The sequence below is a fragment of the Crassostrea angulata genome, chromosome 8 (assembly GCF_025612915.1).
Source record: "Crassostrea angulata isolate pt1a10 chromosome 8, ASM2561291v2, whole genome shotgun sequence".
Taxonomy (NCBI): domain Eukaryota; kingdom Metazoa; phylum Mollusca; class Bivalvia; order Ostreida; family Ostreidae; genus Magallana; species Magallana angulata.
Window position 1 is genome coordinate 16262854 of NC_069118.1, and position 20723 is coordinate 16283576.

General features: G+C 30.7%; 1 protein-coding gene and 1 pseudogene across 6 annotated transcripts in view; one reads left to right on the forward strand and one right to left on the reverse strand.

Annotated features, from left to right (window-relative positions):
* LOC128159109 (spermine synthase-like) overlaps positions 1 to 20723 on the reverse strand; it is a 50423-nt gene that overhangs the window by 7327 nt on the left and 22373 nt on the right. The window contains exons 1-5 of one of the 6 annotated variants that reach the window (XM_052822163.1): positions 11037 to 11088; positions 3310 to 3393; positions 2627 to 2750; positions 2262 to 2370; positions 39 to 103 (exon numbers count right to left, since the gene is read on the reverse strand). In XM_052822163.1, the coding sequence (XP_052678123.1) occupies positions 39 to 103; positions 2262 to 2370; positions 2627 to 2750; positions 3310 to 3370 (359 nt within the window). In that variant the 5' untranslated portion in view covers positions 3371 to 3393; positions 11037 to 11088. Of the gene's footprint in view, positions 1 to 38; positions 104 to 2261; positions 2371 to 2626; positions 2751 to 3309; positions 3394 to 4320; positions 4362 to 5991; positions 6114 to 10549; positions 11000 to 11036; positions 11089 to 20723 lie in introns of those variants that run through there. The other 5 variants (XM_052822159.1, XM_052822164.1, XM_052822160.1 and 2 more) reach the window with 5 other exon arrangements.
* Positions 11699 to 14186, forward strand: LOC128160716 (uncharacterized; annotated as a pseudogene).

The following is a 20723-nucleotide window of genomic DNA, read 5'->3' on the forward strand; positions in this document are numbered from 1 at the left end:
AACTATATTTCAATACTAAAGTGATAATACTTGCATACCTGTTACTAGCTTTAATAAACTTCCCAAGATGGTTTACAACTTTCTTTTCTACTTCTGAAATATACTAAAACCAAAATAATGTGCATACAATTATTAACAGTTTACAAAGGTGTTTCGTACGGAAGCCCGTTGGTGCCACGTAGGAAAAATATTTTATCTGGCGGCCGCCAGATAATTATTTGGCGGCCGCCACTTATTATCTGGTGGCCGCCACATAATTTTCTGGCGGCTGCCACATAATTATTTGGCGGCCGCCAGATAAAACCTGGCTTCCTGATGCGTGCGCATGTTTTAATGGGAGCTTTTTAGGGAGTTGTGGATACACTCTAATTTATTAGTTTTATTAATTATTTCTGAAACTTGACATAAAATATCAATTGCAGAGCTTAAGGTTTTGAAAAACTGGTTGAGTTGAATGTATAGAAGACTTTGTTAGATAATTATGTGGCGGCCGCCAGAAAATTATGTGGCGGCCGCCAGATAAAACATTTTTTCCTATGTGGCACCAACGGGCTTCCGTAGTTTCGCAATATCTGTCGAAAAAATCATTGTTGTGTATTGTAGGTCTATTATTTTATATTTAAAAACATTGAACTTAAATTCACTTTGATTAACAAACCAAGAAATACAAATTTATCTTTTTATCTTTTTTATTACCTGTCGGTTATATGATATGAAAACGAAAAGCTGACGTGCATTTCCACAGAGCTATAATGAATGTCAAGTTCTACCAAACATTTTGTATGCCCTAGAACGTTTTACTCAAAGTGGTGTATTTTAGTCATTAAAAAAGGATTTTTTTTGCATTACACATTGAGTATGTTCATCTTATTAGCTGTAACTAAAACCAAGCATATATTTAGTTTAAAAAAATCTGCTATCAAAATACATATAACAATAATATTTGTTGTATTTTGATATTTAATTTATTACCATTTAATTTTAATTTTTTTCACTCAAAATTTGGCATTGGTATCCATAATTTTTTTAAACACGTTTTTTTTATAAATGAGATATAAAGGATGTTCTAAAATATCTGATACTGTTTTGAATGTCCATTACAATTTTAAGGAAAAAATTTAGATTAAGTGAAACATACCGTATAATTATACAAGGGGTACAGTTTTATATTATATATAGGTTAAGTGCAGTTTGTGTGCTTAACATAGAAGAGCTGGGAATTTAAATATTAGCATCAAAATAGCAGAATCACCTCCTTTGGTTTATCTGACTTTTTTCCTTTTGCAGGAACAAAAAATATAGTTTTTTTGACCAATTGCCATCGCACCCTGTTTTACACTTCTGTTTGGTTCCTCTTCACATTTAATTCATTTAGCAGCTCTAATAATTAAGATTTTATGGATTTATGTAATAACTTGATCATTTCATAACATTAAATGAAAGACTTCCAACCATTGGTTTACGCCATGGTAATGAGTAGCACAGCAGTAAATCATCATCTGGGCTCAGCTTTAAAGGAAATGAAACTTTCTTCAATTTTGTTTCAAACCACACAACCATTCTTGATGTGTTAAGAATACATTTTTCATACTTTGATCTACTATCATTCACAATTATGTTATTTTGTATATCATTGAACACACTTTTTGCTAACATATTGGGCAGATTCAGATGATCAGTTCAAAAACCTGGACAAAACAGAGATCTTGATTTTCCTTGAGTGTTGTCCATAGTTGTCCTTAGTTCTTTTTTTCACTATATATGCCTGAATGATGAGATCTTTAATTCTTTGCTACCCTTCTACTCCAAAAAATTATGTGTCTGCAAAATCCAGTTCATCATAGAACAGATCACAATTCCAAGTGAACTAGTAGCTCGATTTTGTAGCCATTTGGTAAAGATAGGGCAACATGAGAAACTCAATACCAATTTTATGACGTCTTTTCTTTTCTTTTTTTAGTAGATGTTTTCCCGTACATTACAAATATAAATTTTAGTCACTGGAGATTAGAATGAAATCTTATTAAAGAGTTTACCTTATCGGAGAAAAGTTTTATGAAGTTTTTAAATAGTATAAGAATTTATGGATCAACCTGTACATGTCCACTAAAACGTTATGGGCTGATGTAAACAAATTTGTCCATATTTCTATAAATCAAATTGTTTGGAACGTTTTTTTTCCGCTTGCGTCAATTATTTCCTTGTTGAGCATTTGGATGGATAATGAAGAGGAATAAAGTCGCTGGGATACATAGCAATACCTTGTCAGAGAAGGGTTCAGACAGCGGTTTCAATTGATCAACATTGTCCACGACAAAAGTGATGTCCACAGTCAGATAGGCAAAGTGATACAAATGAATAACCACGTGACTAAAAGTATAAAAATAATTGTATGCTTGAACGCAGAATATGAAACTGGTCGCTTGTTGTATGTTACACATACACTATTTAGAATTAGACTTACAATGGGCTGTAAGATATTTAGCTTTGCTTCGTAGCAAATTTATCATAATGACTAAAAAATAAATAAATAAAACGAAACAATTGCATTACTACTGATGAAAAATCCAAAAAATCGTCGGCCGTCTTGAGTATAAATGTTCTAACCTAACTATCATCTACGAACCTTCCATTATCAGAAGTGGCCGTTATCAATTTGTCTCCCCTCTCGCCACAGTCGAACACTTCCTGAAGTTTGAATTTGCCTTCGAAACAAACGTTTGGTAGCGATTGGTACAGTTCATGGGCCTCTACAAGGAATAGACGGTATTGTGTGTTAGGTTTCATAACATTCTGACAATAACATGCATATGTTTTCTGTTTTGAATGAATGGTTTCTATAGGATCACACTATTTCTTTAAAAAGTAATTATTGAATCGAACGAAGTATCCTATACTACAGATTATTAATTAATAAATAATAACTTGAATTTATTGTTACTTAACGAACATTTATCACATTTAAACACATATGAATGCAATTAAAAGTTGGAGAATAACTTTTAAGATGCATGAGTATTTATTTTCCCTTTGAAAATAAGGGAAATAAAGTATTTGTAAAACAAATGCTTATACATAAATAGTAAAAATTCCTGGTAAAAAATGTTTTTTTAAACAATGAAATTGAATTTAGAACAGTCTAAACATTTATGCCATTTTATGAAAATAGAAATTCACAAACGATAAACTTAAACCATTTAGGTTTCTCTCCATCTTCACAAAATGGATAACAAAGATAAATGAAATTACATTCGTACTATGGAATGTTTATCATAGAGATAAACTATAGTGGCCCCCGCTCTCTCTCACCTTTGGAATTGAATGTCTTCTGATCGAGTGTAAAACTCATCATAACTGTTGCTGTACCCATAATGAATGCTGTCTCTCTGTCAACTAAGTTAAACAGATGTATGTTGTAAATTACAGTAAATAAACGAAAAAAAAACAATATTTTCAAATTTTATACAATATCTATGTTAACCACATAGATATAGGGATGTAAAGGAACGAGAAATACAAATGGAAATTATTTGACATGATTTAAACAACCCTTTATTTATACAGCCCTATATTCATATTAAAAACTAAATAGTTTTTCCTCCACATAAGCAAACACTATTATATATTACTATCAAAATCTCATACGACAACAAAATTAAATGAAAGAAATAAAAGCAAAACATAACTTACAATTATAACTTACTTAACTGAATGGATTGGGAACGATTGCAATTACATGTTTTTTTGTTTATTCGGAAACTTTTTTTAGGTTTGTGAATCATTTTTTTTCTTCGTCTAGTACAAAAGGTATAGATTTCGGTAGATCAATCTTGCCAGCAGATTTTAATCTCTGCGAATACGTTACATAATAAAGACGGAGTCCAAGAAAAAGCAAGTTGTTAGAAGTAGATAGAGGAAAGACATCGATCGTATTAGTATGCATAAATGTTTCCAGTGAATTTGCATTGTCAATTTTTGTCATGTTATACATACTTTTTAAGGTAGGTTTATTGTCTATATTGAATCAGGTTTGTAGGTGTAAATTCATTATTTTTAACTGATGTAGAAAATCGTGGGGACATAAATCTTTTTAAGGGGGAGTAAGGTCATGTTTCAGATTTTTCTCTGATTTTAAATGATACCCTTGTAATGGGAATTTTAACACATCTATGTGTATTAACTTGTGTACACTTTTAAAACATCATTATTGTCTAGAGTATCTAATAATTTTACGCATACTTTAGGTACCATATATATTCTTTTTCTCAGGTTCATGTTACTGTTAAATACATGTTGTGATATTGTGCAACTTTCATACACCTGTATGTATCTTTGTTGACTGTTAACTAAAGAATTCCTATTCTGATTGACAAGTGTTATGGCATATTTAGACCGTTATGTATTGCATTTTCTCGCTTCTTTATTGTCATCGTGCTTTTCGTTTATTAATATGGCATTGTGGAATATGTGTGCACTTCCAGGTTGTTTTTTTTTTCTTGATCCGCCGTTTGGATCTTTCCCCCCTCCGATATTTTACAGGTGAAGAAAATAACTCATTTTAAGGTAACTAATTAAATGATAATTTTTGTGTGAATGAAAGCTATGTAATATTATGGTGATATATATGGTATATATATATATATATATATATATATATATATATATATATATATATATATATATATATATATATATATATATATATATATATATATATATATATATATATGATATCCGCGCCACACTCGATCAAAATCACTCAGTCGGAAACAAAACAACATCGACTTTCGATTCGAGGCATAACTCTCTTGCTTATGACATCAATATGACCAAATCGCCTTATATAACTCTGTAGTTAATACAAATATCCATGTCCGTTTGCTGTAGATAAAAAGAAAATACTGTAAAATTACCCTAGTCGGTGGGCCTGTGTGACGTCATAAGTCCACAAAATCAAGAACGATAAGCGGGGAACAATTTTTTACGGGTGCTGAGTTTTCACGGTTATTTCTCAGTAATGCAAAAGCAAAAACAAAAAAAAACAAAAATGAAATTAATAAAAAATAATAATCTTACCACATGTATTTTAACGTTCATTTATACCAAATTTTGAGTCTATGAAAGAAAAAGTGTTTATCGTTTCATATGACCTTAAATGTTTCTTTTCGGGGTTTTCCTAAATTTTGGTAAATATCAATTTTATTATCACAATTAAAGGACAATTATTAGTGATAATATGTCTTTGTAATGTATGAAACTTAAATTTTTTGTTTGTTCGTCAATTGCTGATATTGATATCTGAATGAGGTGGCCATAAATGCTTGCTATATCGCTACATATGCATGCATTCAATTTACTTTAGATTCGCTAGTAATCTTTGCTAGTGAATATCAATAATTGCAAACAACTTGTTTTATCTCTACGTGAAAAAAATATAACCCTTTGATATGTACGTAATTTTAAGTGCAGCTGATTTAATACAAATTAAGATATACACTATTAGTTGCAGTTTTTTTTACAAAAAGTAGACAACTGTATCATTTTACAAATAAAACATTGATTTTCGTGGATTTTGTTATTGAGTTGATCCACGAGTTTTAATGTTCCTTAAAGTTAAATATATTATGACATTTTGTATCAAAACGACCATATGATACTGTATTGTTCTTTAATCCACAAAATTTAATGCCAATATATAATTTAACTTTTTTGTATGTTTACTCAATCGATTTGATAAATTTAAGAATAATGGTAAAACCATTCGAAATCCCAGTATTTTTTTACTTGCAATTTTTTAAATGAACTATAATTCATGTTAATTTATATATCAAGCGTTTTATGTGTGTATTGAAAACGATTTTGTATCATTAACAATACACGCTTATTTAATTCTACGTTATTAATATAAATATTGAATATTGATATTTATATTGAAAATAGTTTTCATTTGTATGACTTTAATCACTAAATGGAAAAATAAATGCTACTCACCAAGAGGTATAGAAAACAAAATACACAAAATTAATTACATGTACATATAAGTACGGGGGTGATAACCTATGTTAACTAAAGAGAGAATATTGTTAATATCGCGACTTTCACAGAAGCTTTAATAAGGTTCCCGGATATGGTAAAGTTCTATTATGCTCATTAATCCTACTCTTATAAACCAGAAGTTATTGATTAAAATCACGGATATGCAGTGTCCGTACAGTGTCGCGTTGAACATACTCCGGTGCGAATGGCATGAATATATATATGCAATAATTAAAAACCTTTGCGTTAAATTACAGGCAAAATTGTAAATTGATATGTTTTGTTAAGTCTGTTTATCTTGGTGAATTTGAAATCCATGTATAACACTACACGTTAACATTAGTAATTGCCTTTGATATACATGTTTATGACTTAAAATAAGTAAAGCTACTCATCAATGAGGCTCAGAACTAACAGCACAATACAGTTGAACTTAAATATCTCAAACACTGATATCTCGAATACAATGGATATGTCGAAGTGATTTGTAAGTCCCAATTTTAAGTAATGTACCCTTGATATCCCAAATACTTGGATATTTCGAAGTTTATAACAAATCCCCTCTAATTCGAGATAACAAGGTTTAGCTGCAATTATTTTTATTATTGGAGTGCGTTTTGTTACCGAACTAAACAATCCCTTTGTAGATTTTAATCGTAACGCCTTTTACAAGAGGTTCCCGGATTATATCATACGCAACAACAGTTTCTCAATTTTTCTTTAAAAATATTATTAAATAAGATCATGGACATGTATTTCGTCGTCCTTAATACGTTATCCGGTAAGTAAGACAATGAGACACGGATAAGTGACAAACTAATCAAATTACAGACCAAAACGTAATTCTAATCTTTTACTTCGTGTTGTTATCCTTTTAATATACAGGCGCATTGAAATTCTGTGAGATTTGTTATTTAATCTTTGCTAGTGGATATTAATCGTTGCAAACATCTTGTTACATATATATGTTAAGAAAATGTAGCCCCTTTGATTTTACATAATGTTGAGAGAAACGGAATAAATAACAAATTAACTTGTACACTGTTGATCGCAATTTATTCAGCAAAGGATTGTCAACTCTAATAGTACAAATAAATCTTCTTGGTGTGCTCTTACAGCTATACACGCTAAGAATTTCCTCAATTATGAAAGAGAGTGAAAACACGTTTTTGTTTACTTATTGAAGTACCCATATGCTCTAAATGACAGTTATTCATTCAATCCGTTAAAAAGAGAAAAAAAATTACGAAAGTAATGCCTACTTTACAATATCAATATATCATGTAACATTGATAGCTAACTTTAGACTAATAAAACAAAAATGGTTTGAGGGTTAACACCTTCATTATTGCTATGAGAGAGAAAGGTATTTTTTTTATCTTTAATACAAAGATGTAGTTGCGACGTTTAAATACGTTAAAATCCAGTGTATTTTATTTCATCTAGATTTTAATTAAGTGCTAGGTTTGTAGACGTTTATCTTCATATATTTACATTTTCCAGTGTCTTCGCCTGTGATAACACAACGTATCGATTTTGTACTACATAACCCATAATACAAATGACGCCAAATCGAGGCGCCAGCGGGGTTTGCTTATCTATCATTTAAATATATAATGGTACGCTGGCTTAAAATTATATAAGTAATAAGGAATCATTCTTTGAATATTATGAGATGATAATTTCGGTCGGGCTTTATTGGATTTGATCACGCCCCGACCGAAATTATCACCGCATAATACTCAAAGAATGATTCCTTTTAAAGATGTGGTGTTTAGTTGTTTTTTTGTCCTGAAGGAGGGACAATATGTTTCTTTATTGTTCGTGTCGTGGTAAATATATATATATATATATATATATATATATATATATATATATATATATATATATATATATATATATATATATAAAGCACAGAGAAATTCACCTTTTTGGAGCTCCACCTCCGCCACGGCCGGGGCTTGAACTCACGACCTCTGGAACCCATTCTCCTAGCAGTGAGCGGCCACCGCGGTAACCACTGGGCCATCTAGGCAAGACAGGAGAATGGGTTCCAGAGGTCGTGAGTTCAAGCCCCGGCCGTGGCGGAGGTGGAGCTCCAAAAAGGTGAATTTCTCTGTGCTTTATGTATATCTTTATTATTCACTATGGGCAGGTATATGTCAATTTGAGAGTTATTGCAATGTTTGTGCTTATTATATATATATATATATATATATATATATATATATATATATATATATATATATATATATATATATATATATATATATATATATATATATATAAATACGTAATATGGCAATGCTAGATAGAATTGTCGCAATCTGATTTAGGTTATTTGATCTTATACGCTCACGAGTACAATAACAAATCAAAACAGCTGATTTTAATCACATTGGATTGGGAAATAAACAATCCCTGCACCAATATTTAAATAGGATACTAACATTCTTAAACATTACTATTTGGTTACTTTTTACTGTTGTTTTCATACATTTTAAAGTAAAAGAAATCACTGAAGCAGAAATCCAAAAAAATATGGAAAGAGAAATTCATGTAAATTTACGGCATTTCCAACAAAGTGTTCAGTAGTCAACATTATAACATTTGGAACAATTTCGTTGGAAATCAGGATGGTAACTGCAATTATTTTAAATCTCAAAACAACTGTTATAGCTTTAAATCTATATGCAACAACATACATAAGGTAGAATTATTTAGCCAAGGTCTCGTTAAATGGATAAAAATCTTGAAAAATATAGTAACTTGTATACATATTTATTATTTTGATTGCCCCATGGCGGGGCACCCCGTACATGGAAGGGGTAAATTAAATTAAAAGGGACTTCATTACAGGACGCTTAACGAAGGGGAAAGTTGTTTTTGTCCTTTTGATCTTTAAAATGACCCCGCAAAGAGAAACAACTTAATACACTGTTTGTAGATTGGTCTATTTTTCAGGGTGTTTTTTGTTTTTGTTTGTTTGTTTTTTTAATTCATTGTAATTTTTTTTTAATTCATTGTAATACATTTTGCTCCGAAAAAATTCTAAATATCTAAATATAGTTTGTTGCAAGTCTAATTTTAAATATTGTCATGTAAAATGTACAACAAGCATAACAAATCTTAGTTATTTTTATACTTTTAGTCATCTGGTAAATCATCTGTATCACTTTGCCTTTCTGAATGTGGACAGCACTTTTGTCGTAGAGGATATCAATCTATTGAAACTGTGGTCCACTTGTTATAAGAGCATGGTTTGGAGTTACAATTTTCAATTTTACGCTTATAGTGTTTCAATATCAACGCATTCTAAATATTCGATCAAAAATGGTGACTTCTAGTTCTGCATCTTTACTAGTAATTGACTAGTTACCGGCTATAAAAGTTTTGATTTATTTTTATCATATTATATTCATATCTGAATATTCTCCATTATTTTGACAGTGTAAATGACTAATTCCCAATCCTCTCTCTGTTAAGCTATTAGTATACAAAACATAGTAGGACTATTTCACCTGCTTCTTAGTACACCCCGTTTTCACTGATTAATGACAAATCATTGACCCAGCTATCGGCTACGTAATTATAACGATAAATGAATCAAATATTCAATTAATTTTTTTAATTTATTCAATGATAACTAAATGCATATCGTATAATATAAAGAAGTCTGCAAGCTATATAATACTCTATAGGTCTTATATTATTACTGCATTGAACAAATTGTCTAGGTACGAAGGTATTTGAATTACAGCATACGTGTACAATGGCGGAAACTTCACTGCATCACAAATCCCATTTTGAGGAAGATGGTTAATTTCATTCATTTTTGGCATCGTTATATACCAAATTGAATGAAACATAGTAACTTTTTAACAGGTTACAAGCTAAGAAAGTCTACTTGCTGCTACCTGCGGGAAGTTAAAGTAGGTAAATTAACAAGTTTCTCTTACATATTTATTACAAGTCCTTACATGCAATGCAGTGGATATATGACGAACTAGATACTGTATATCGGATTAACGTGTTCTATCTACCTGAACTCGTGATTCAGCCGATTACTGGTCCAGAACAGGTATTATTACTCGACGACTTACATTCCATTTTTGAATTATTATGAGGAATACCTTTAAGCATTGCGTGCACCGAAAACTAAAACTTAAAAAAATATTCAGCAAAGTGGCCATGTCCATTAAAATAGCGGTCAATCCCGACAACTGTTTGTAAAACTTCAATCATCAGAAGTGGCAGTTATCATTTTGTCTCCGCTTCCGCCACTGTTACAAATTGTCTGTAGGTCGGCATTGCCCTTGAAACAAACGTTTGGTAGCGATTTGTACGATTGATGGGCCTCTATTCAAGTATGCGGTGTTATGGTTTTAACATTCACAGTGTTTATCTTCTCTTTCTGAATGATCCCTATCAAATCAACACTTCGAGCATCTAAACAAATTCTCTCTCTCTCTCTCTCTCTCTCTCTCTCTCTCTCTCTCTCTCTCTCTCTCACCTTTAGAATTGAATGTTTCCTCATCGAGTGTAAAACTCATCAGGACAGCAGCAGTTCCCATTTTAAACATCATCTTCATTGTAAATGGCAGTAAATGACACGTATTTTTATGTATTACCTTTGCTTTTTAAAACGATATATTTGCATATCCATTGTCATTTCCCACTATAAATCCACACCGAGGAGAACATTTAATTTTCTATAATTGCCAATGCTCTTTTTATATCCGCTATATAGTTTTTTTGGTGACGTGTCATTGAGCAGGTCGGACGTGTCGATTTTTGCTCCGTGGTTTTTTGACTTTCTTCCCTGGAAATAGGCGTCTTGTCTTTGTGATGGACTTTTCCAGGAGGTTTTTCAGTGTATATAAAGTTGTGCGTTGTGCATTGTGCAATGTGAAACCTGCATAAGTGCAGTTTCATTTTGTGTAAATAAGTTTTTATATACTGTATATAAGTTCTACACTGTGAATGTGATTATTACTCACCTGTCAACTAACACTACCTGTGTCTACCTGCGTCTACCTGTGTTCTTTGTAGCATGGCAAATACCCAGTCAGAGAATACGAGTTCATCTGACGCGGTTGACCGCACTAGTAAACCATGTAGTGTTTGCGAATTTACCTCGGGATCGAGATTGCCATAATTGTGTTGTTGAACTTTCTAGATAAACATGTGTTTTTGAATTCCCAGGTGTTCTGGTGATTTATTCCCGTATTTACCAAGATATTACAAACCACTATACATAAAAAACAGCAATTTGAAAACCAGTCAAGGGAAACACCCCACCGATTTCGACCTTATTGATCCCATCAAAAAAGTCATCGGTGATGACATTTTGTGTGTTCAGCTAGATAGAAATTTATGGCGCTTATATTTAAAAAATGTTGAAAGTAGAGTCAACCTTTTAACACGGGGCATTAAGATCAATGGCGTCTCGTTTCAATTCTACGATTCAAATCCCTATATAACGGGCGCAAAGTCCACTGATAAAAAAAAACACCTTAAAATACGGATTTGTGGCCTGCCTTTGTCAGTAGCAGACTCTGCCGTTCATGAAATGCTTGACAAACTTGGCGTCAAACCCACGTCATACAGAAACCATTAATATGACAAGCATCCTAAACGGTACTAGGTTCCTTTAGTTTAACCACTGCCTGACCAAAGAGTATTACCCAGACTCCAAACTTGTGCAGGTCTACAATGCAAGATCTTTCAATTTGGTCTGCCGAAAAAAGCATCACACCCCTTGTGCAAAAACTGCTGGAAAACCGGACACAATCGAACACGATGTACTCCTGATGCGGCGTGTAAAGTTTGCAAGCAAACCGGACATCTTCCCGGGCAAACGAACTGTCCATATTTCGAACAACAGAAACATCTTACACCTTTTTGTGGATTAGAGGATGTGTTATCAAATTTTTATCCATGTGAATTGGATATATGCGGAGTCAATCATAAATCTGCGGAACACGCATTTCAATATATAAAAGCTTTCCGTTGTGGAGACCTTGAGGCGGCTAACACCATTAAGGAGGCTGACAACGCTCTCTCGGCACTTCGGTTCGGAAAGAAGGTCATGGTGAACCAACAATGGGAATCTACAAAAGTAGAGGTCATGCAGGACATCCTTGAAAACAAATGTGTTCAGGTTCCTATGTTTCAGGAGAAGCTGCGTACCTCGAAACAATCCACGATTTTTGTGGAAGCAACATTCAATGACGAATGGGAATCAGGACTCGATCGCCAAGGTACCCTGAACACTAAACCCGAACACTGACATGGGTCTAACAAACTCGGTCAACTTCTGAAAAAAAATCGCGAAAAAAAACTTAATGATAGCTTTACCGCGAACAGAGAAACTCGAATCGGGACCAATCAAGGCAGCTCAACATCGGGAACAGCTTCAGACAGTGACGTTTCCGGCTGCAACCCAGACTCTGATAGCAGTTCCGATGAAGGGAAATAATCTGTTTGTGATTGTTATCGGTATGTGAATTATGAACTCTATTATTCATACATGTAACAATTATATTACGAAATGGCATAATTCTAATTTTTTTGATTTAAATATTACTGGGGTTTTTTTTGTCTGCAATGATGCAAAATGTCAATATAACTTCTGTCAATGTACGAGGTTTAAACACTTATGAAAAAAGAAACAAATTTTTTACATGTGTTAATCAAAGTAAAATTGATGTTTTATTATTACAGGAAACACATTTAATAGAAAAATTTAAAGAAAAATATGATACTAACTGGAATGGTAAATCCATACACGCTTTTTCATACTCAACTCACAGTAGAGGTGTCTCTATACATTTTAGAAAAGAACTAGATGTTCAAATACTTAATACACATAAATCAGAAAACGCACGAAAAGTTTTAGTAAATGTTAAATTAAATGACGAGATATTAAGTTTTGTAAGCATTTACGCACCAAATAGTGGTACAGTGTAATGCCAGAATACCCTTTTTTGATAGACTCAAAACTTTCATCACATGCAATATACCACAAGAAAGTAAAGTATTTTTAAGTGGAGATTTTGACTGTTGCATGGAAAAGAATAATGATAAATCTTCGAAACGTTCGTTAGAAATTTTAAATCAGCTTGATTTTAAAGATCTTTGGCATTTTAAAAATCCGCATAAAGATGGGCGCACGTGGTGTGATTCCGAGAATACCCCCAAAAGCAGAATTGATTATATCTCTGCTAAAAATATTAACCTAAACCAGATAAAAACTTTTGTTGTAAGGCACGTACCGGGAACGCATAATGATAACACAAGAATGAGTGACCAAAGATATTTAAAAATATGTGCCAATTTCATTACATTAGAACGAGGCTGAGGCTACTGGAAATTAAATATTAATATCTCTCACTTAGAAAAAGAAGATTATAAAGAAGATATTAAAACTATCTTTATTCAGATAGATTATTCTCTAGACGCTTCTTCTAAATGGGAATTATTCAAAGTAAAAGTTTGGGATTTCTCTATAATATATTCCAAACAGTCTAAAAACAATTTAAGATATAAGATTAAATCAACAAAAAGAAATATATTATATTGAAAACTTACCTAGTTCAGAAATAGACATGAATTTAAAAAGGAGATTAGAATCAGATTTAGATGCATTATATAATGAAATAGCTCAAGGAGCACAAGTTAGATTTAGAACAAAATGGATAAGTGAAGGTGAAAAAAATACAAATTTCTTTTTAGGACGAGAAAAGAAACATCAAACGAATAATACCATATACGAGTTAAACAGAGGAAATGAAACCGTTAAATCTAATTCTGATATTTTAAGGAAGGAGTCTTTTTATTATCAAACATACTTCTTATAATAAGAAATGCATGAAATTTTGACACAGTCAAATGGATCATATTACTTAATGATTCTATCAGTTTAATTAAATTTGACCTTTTTGTTTTCGGATAAAGGTCAAGTCAAGGTCACTACCTTTTTCCTCAACGTAAAGAGTGATAAAAATAAGTGTAGCTCTTTATAGTTCTGAAGACATTTGTTTAAGATTTGAAGATTCAAATCTTCAATGAAATCATAGACCATGAGAGTGTCTATCAGCTTATACTACTAAATTGGAATAAATATTTATAGTAAAATTGATATTGCTTAGCCCGCATTTCCTCTAATTTTCTTAAATTTTGAAGAAATTTTGATTATTTTTTTATGCTTCCAATATTTCTAATTTTTATGTTATATGAAGACTTTATATAAAGATATAAATTGACAGAAAAGCTAATATATTGACCGTTTCATAAGAGAGAAAAACTGATTTTAGTGATTTTTTTCACAAAAATCAATGTATAGAATGGGCGCTTTAAAAAGCTTATTAAAATATTATTTGATAGGCAAATCATATCTTAAAAACATATTCTGAAACCCAAGTATCATATTATTAGTTCACATTAGTATAAAAAATCCAACATTATTGTTATTGTTTTTAAAATGCTAAAACAGACTCATTATATATATATAATCTGCAGCAATTCTGAATTGCGCAACATGTGATATTTTCCTACGCCAAAAATATAGTCCTTGTTCCATTCTAAACATTGGTTACATTTTTCTATGCCAAGTTGTATGATAGTAAAAAAAGAAAGAAAAATATACTATTTTAATTTCCTTTCATCTTGATTTAATGAACAATTAATCAAATTTACGTTTGACAAGTCGAAAACCAGAAAAGACTCCTTCCTTAAAGGAAATATCACAATTGTATGAAAATCTGTATCAAACTAAAAAAAATGAAGACGAAAAAATATGTGATTATTTAGAAGATTTTAACTGTCCAAAATTAAAGAAGAATGAAAAAGATATACTAGATTCTAGGCCTACACTCGCAGAATGCAAAGAAGCTATAGATAATATGAAAAATAACAAATCTCCTGGGTTAGATGGATTAGCAAGTGAATTTTACAAATGTTTTTGGAAACTTATTAGTCCTTTATTTTATGATGTGCTCATGCAAATATTTGAAAGACGAGAACTGTCATTCTCACAACGTTTAGCATTAATTACTGTTCTTTTCAAAAAAGGAGAAAATAAAAATCAAAAAAATTACAGACCTCTTAGTTTGACAAACACTGACTACAATATTATTGCGTTTATATTAGCAAAAGGGCAACAAAAAGTTATTAATAATTTAATCGGTAACGAACAGACTGCATACATCAAAGGTCGTTTTATTGGCGCCAATGCCAGAACAATTTTAAATATTTACGAGTATTGCATGGAGAATGATAAAGACGGATTATTATTGTTTTTAGATTTCGAAAAAGCATTTGATTCGGTAGAATGGACCTTTTTATTTCAAGTGCCTTTAAAATTTGATTTTGGAGATAATTTTATTGCATGGGTAAAAATACTGTATACTAATCCAATTTTTAGAATAAAAAACAATGGCTTGATTTCAAAAACATGTGAAATGTCGCGTGGTATAAGACAGGGATGTCCTATTTCAGCTTTATTGTATTTATCTATTGCAGAAATTTTAGCTATAAAACTTAAAACTAATAATGATATAAAGGGTATACAAATTGCTAATATGAGTACAGAAATTAAAAATCTACAACATGCTGATGATGTTACCTTAGCACTTTCCTTAGACAAAGCCATTGAAACAGTAAAGTCTTTTTGTAATCATGCTAGATCTATAGTTAACTTAAACAAAACACAATGTATACTTCTTGGAAAACTTAAAGATAAACATTGTAATATTGGCGAAATTAATGTCACAAACGATGCTGTAAGATGTCTAGGAATTTTTATTGGACATGATAAAGAATAATGTTTTGATTTAAACTGGAAAAAAAATTACGATGATATGGAAAAACTTTTTGAATCATGGAAAAAAAGAAAACTTACTAATTTTGGAAAAACTTGTATAGAAAATTCTCTAGCTATTTCAAAACTGATTTACATAGGGTCGATTTTACCCCCCCCTAATCAAGATTTCTTGAAAAAGATCAAATGTAGCATTTTCAATTTTATTTGGGATAAAAGATATAGAATAAAACGAGATACAATAATTGGCAAAATTGAGGACGGAGGCGTTGGTCTAGTAGAAATAGAACTGAAACTTAAGGCTATAAAAGCATCATTGGTAAAAAGACTTGTAGATGAATCTTGCATGCTTAATAATATAATTCAAGGATATAAAAAAAAACACGGGATTAGATATAGATTATATACTATCAATGTCTGAAAGAAAAGTTGAAAAAATTGTATGTTTGTTAAATCTACCTACTGTGTATAAAGAAATGTTGTGTTGTTTTAATGAATGTAAAAGGTTAATTAATATATCTGAATTTTCAAATGTAACATTTGCACAACAACCACTGTGGAATAATACTCTGTTTGAACATAAGGGAAAATCATTATTTTTTAAAAACTGGGTAATGAGCAAAATTTTGTTTGTTAAAGATTTATTCAACAAAAATGGTGAATTCAAAACACTACAAGAACTTTCAAATGATTTAAAGAAGAAAAATAATTGGTTGTGTGAAAAAAAATATTTTTTAAGAATGTAACTAAGAAAAAATGTGAGTGTTTTGATATGAAGTGTTGTTTTTATAAAAAAAAAACTGAAAAGAAATGTTTATAATTTTCATAAGGGAACATTTGATATATTCGATAAGAGATGTAAATTCTACTATGTAAACTTGCTTCATAAAAAATTCAAACCACCTTGCTACCAATCTGCATTTAACAATTTATTTAATATTGGTAGAGAAAATTGGAAAGATATTTATGAAAGAAAGGTTAAGAACATGTATGACAAAAGACTTAGTGAATTTAATTATAAGTTGTTAAATAATATTTTGAATTGTAATTCCTTTCAATACAAATGTAAATCAAGGTCTAATGCAAATTGTGAATTCTGTCCGTGTGAAAAGGAGGACATTAAACACCTTTTATTTGATTGTTTATCTGTACAAAGATGGTGGCAAAAATTGAATAGTATCTTGAATTTCGATGTATGCTGGAAATACATCATTTTAGGATTCTATTTAGAAAAAAAATCAAAAAGAGTATTTTTAAATACAATTATATCATATGTACCATATGTAATTTATAAATATAAAATTAAAAGTAGAATGAATGAACATTTTTAATCATGTAACACGCTTTTGAATAAGAAATGGACTTAATGTTGAATTTTTCAAAAACAAAAATATATATAGGTAAAATATTAGAACTTATTCGATTGTTATAATTTGTTTATTAGTTAAGATTTTTTAACTGCTTGTCCTGACCCGGGGCAATCAGATATTGTAAAGGGTTGCATATTTCTGAATAAAATATATAATTTAAAAAAAAAATTATATCAGCTATTGCCCTACATACTCTCAGAGAGCAAATTCGTAGCAATTATAATACGATTTTACTCGTATATCGGTATATAATGGATATTTCTAATAACAAAATAATTTGGTATTTAAATAAATTATACGATACATGTGTTTATCTTCCAACTCCCTAAAATTGGTGCATTTAAAAACTGTCTTACTTAACATTTTAAAGGAAATACTGGTATAATATCTCATTTATTCTGTTAACAAATCTATGTGGGTTAATAAATTAGTTTACAAATACAATATTTACAGTCTGATCGTTTATTTTGATGCAATATATTGACGTCAAGGTCAAATACAGAGGATCTGCAAGGGGTAAAATGCAAATGTAAGTAAAAAACAAGTTACAGCGATTATTCAGTGAACATGGCGTTATGTATAGCAACTGCTCACGCCATGTTCAATACATAACGTTGTTTATTTCTTGTAAGAATCTTACTATTCGGCGCACGAATTGGGATTCAAAAGAACAAATTAAACGAATAAAATGACCCGTATGCATTCATATTCGAAGATATAACAAAAATAATTTTATTTATAAGTTCTTGTAATTGCAATTGACAATTTATAATTATAAATTAATAACATAACATGTTTCCAATCTTTTGTACGGCGTCTTCGCGTGGTTTGTACCTCGAATATTTCAGTTCAAATTGAACATACTTATGGCATTAACCTTGTTTATTTTTTTCAAAACTCAATTTTGTTTGTAAAACTCTTTAGAAAAAAGATGAATTTACACCCAAAAAATTTTTTAGTTCAAATTTTTGATTATTACATATATGTACTAGTATCTTTATTTGAGTTTTGAGTATAGCAAAATCTGATTCTCATTTTATCAATCATTCTCGCATCATTTTAACGATCTTTCATCTTTAAAGGAAGTAATTCTTGAAGGAAAACAAATAACTAACATGTCATCTAAAATGTCTTAAGAAAATTGGTTAATAAAAATTTTCCTAATTTATTTTGGAATATGAGATGTTTAGGAAAGTGTGTTAGAAAAATAATGTATTTCGTACATGTATGTGGAGGCGTTTTGTTGAATTAAATTCAAAATTGATGAGAAAATGTTTCGAAATCCTTTGTTACTCGTAGTTTTTACTTCCAATTAGCAGAATGATAGCAATTTTAATTTACAGTATACATCGAATAAAATTCTACATATACACTAAGCAATTTTGATTTACAGTTTACATCGAATAAAATTTGACATAAACTGATTCATTTACAAAGAGCTCTATGTTTTGTGAATGTTTTGTGAATGTTAAATAAAGCAATTTTGATTTACACTTTACATCGAATATCATTCTACATAAACACTAAGTTAATGTATTGATGATTGCTTTCATTATTTATATTAATGTATAACTTAAATAAGTTAAATCATAATAGAAAGGTACTCACCGCTGAGGTATAAATCATCTGGCTTAGAAATAAATATTTCTTTGTGTGCGTTTTAGTAGGGAGGCCTAACTAAACAGTACATATGTTGACCCTAAGTAGATTGTTATCTTTTTGCCTTTAACAAAACAAGAGGTTCCCGGATGTGATCACATGTATCTTTTTTCCCGTCTGTTCTTTCTTTTACCAGATCAGAAGTAAGTAAAATAGATGATCAAATGAAAGTAGTGTATACACTTTGTCGCTCAAAACAAATTGTCCGGTAGCTAATACAGTAAAACATGAAATGATACAATTATTAACAACCTTTACATTTAATAATAAACAAAAATGTAATTGTTAAATTTGACTTTAGTATTGTTGTTCTTTGGTTATCCACTAGCTATGAATTTCAGCGAAACTTACATTGATTGCTACAAACAATCAAAGTACTGAAAGCCAGGCTCTTTTGGTGTGTCTTTATGCATATCGTGTAGTAAAGACTGAAAATATCTCTCTCTCTCTCTCTCTCTCTCTCTCTCTCTCTCTCTCTCTCTCATGCTTTTAATGTCGGCAAAGCATTAGAGAGCGACCCAATTTTGTAAGCGGCTATAAACAAAAATATGTCTAGTAGAAGTTAAAAAGTTCAACAGTTGCTGCCTTGAATTTTGCAACAAGCATTATATATTCAATCCCCATTTCTTCATCGCGCAGTAAAGTAGTTCATCGAAATTCATACGCATTGTATGTGTCCAAAATGATTAGTAATGTTTTAAAAACACGTTATTAATAAGAAAACCAAAAAGATAGATAATTCATTCGATCTTTTAAAAAAAGAAACAAAATGCCAACACTTTTGACAAAACGAGGCTCTTTGTGTAACTATTTGGTATAGCGGAAGCTTTACCTTGACGCTGTTTGGTTTTTTGTTTATTTTTGAAGTTGTGTTATTTATAGTAACATTGGCGATTTGCCTGCCTATAGCCAGGACTCTGCTTTCAGCAGAGCCCGGCTAAAAACACATTGGAAATCAAACAGAATTTCAATTTTCCAGATTGTTACATGTAGAGAACATTTTGGAATTAAAGATGAACATTTCAACAGATTAAACAACACATCGTGGATGTTCACAGCAATTGTTTTGCACGGAAAATAAAACACAAACAGATTACAACAAGAAGAACGAATTTATACCTTTTTATTCGATTCAGCGAAGTCAACACATTTTAAAGTCAAAGAATGATATGAAATTCATTTTTAATACTGCCTTTTTTGTTCTATCATTTTAAGCATTTATAGTTTCCCTTTTTTACAACTTCATACAAAGAATAACTATGATTCATGTAAGGAAACAAACGTAGTGCACACATTAAAAACATCAAGACGTTATAAATTTGAACCTATCTCTAGTGCAAATTATGATTTCAATTGTACTTTAATTTTTGTCTTTGGAATAAAGTTTAGCATGTAAATTATTGGCATACATCTGCGCAGGGGCACTTTAAAAGTAGCTAAGACAGCCAATTCCTTCTGTTCAAACTCGATTTCATTTTTGCTTAGTTTTAATTTCGCTGATTACAGAAAATACTCAAACGCAAGAATTGTAACACTTGTCTTTAAGCAATGAGTTTAGCTATAAAAATAAAGAATAAGATTCTTCATTCATCTATAGTACTGGAAGTTCGATTAGATTACATCATATAATTATCGTATATAAAGTTATCTTATTTCTCATAAAAGGATACGTCTCTAGGAAGGAAGGAACGTGGACATCAGTCCTTGTAAAGTCATAGCCAAGGGTTCTTACATCCTTCTCAAATTGATTTCTGTAATTTCTTGCACTCAGACAATTCCCCTATCAATGAAAATAACATTGATAAACAGTGGAGTTCTGTCAAAGTCGTTATTAT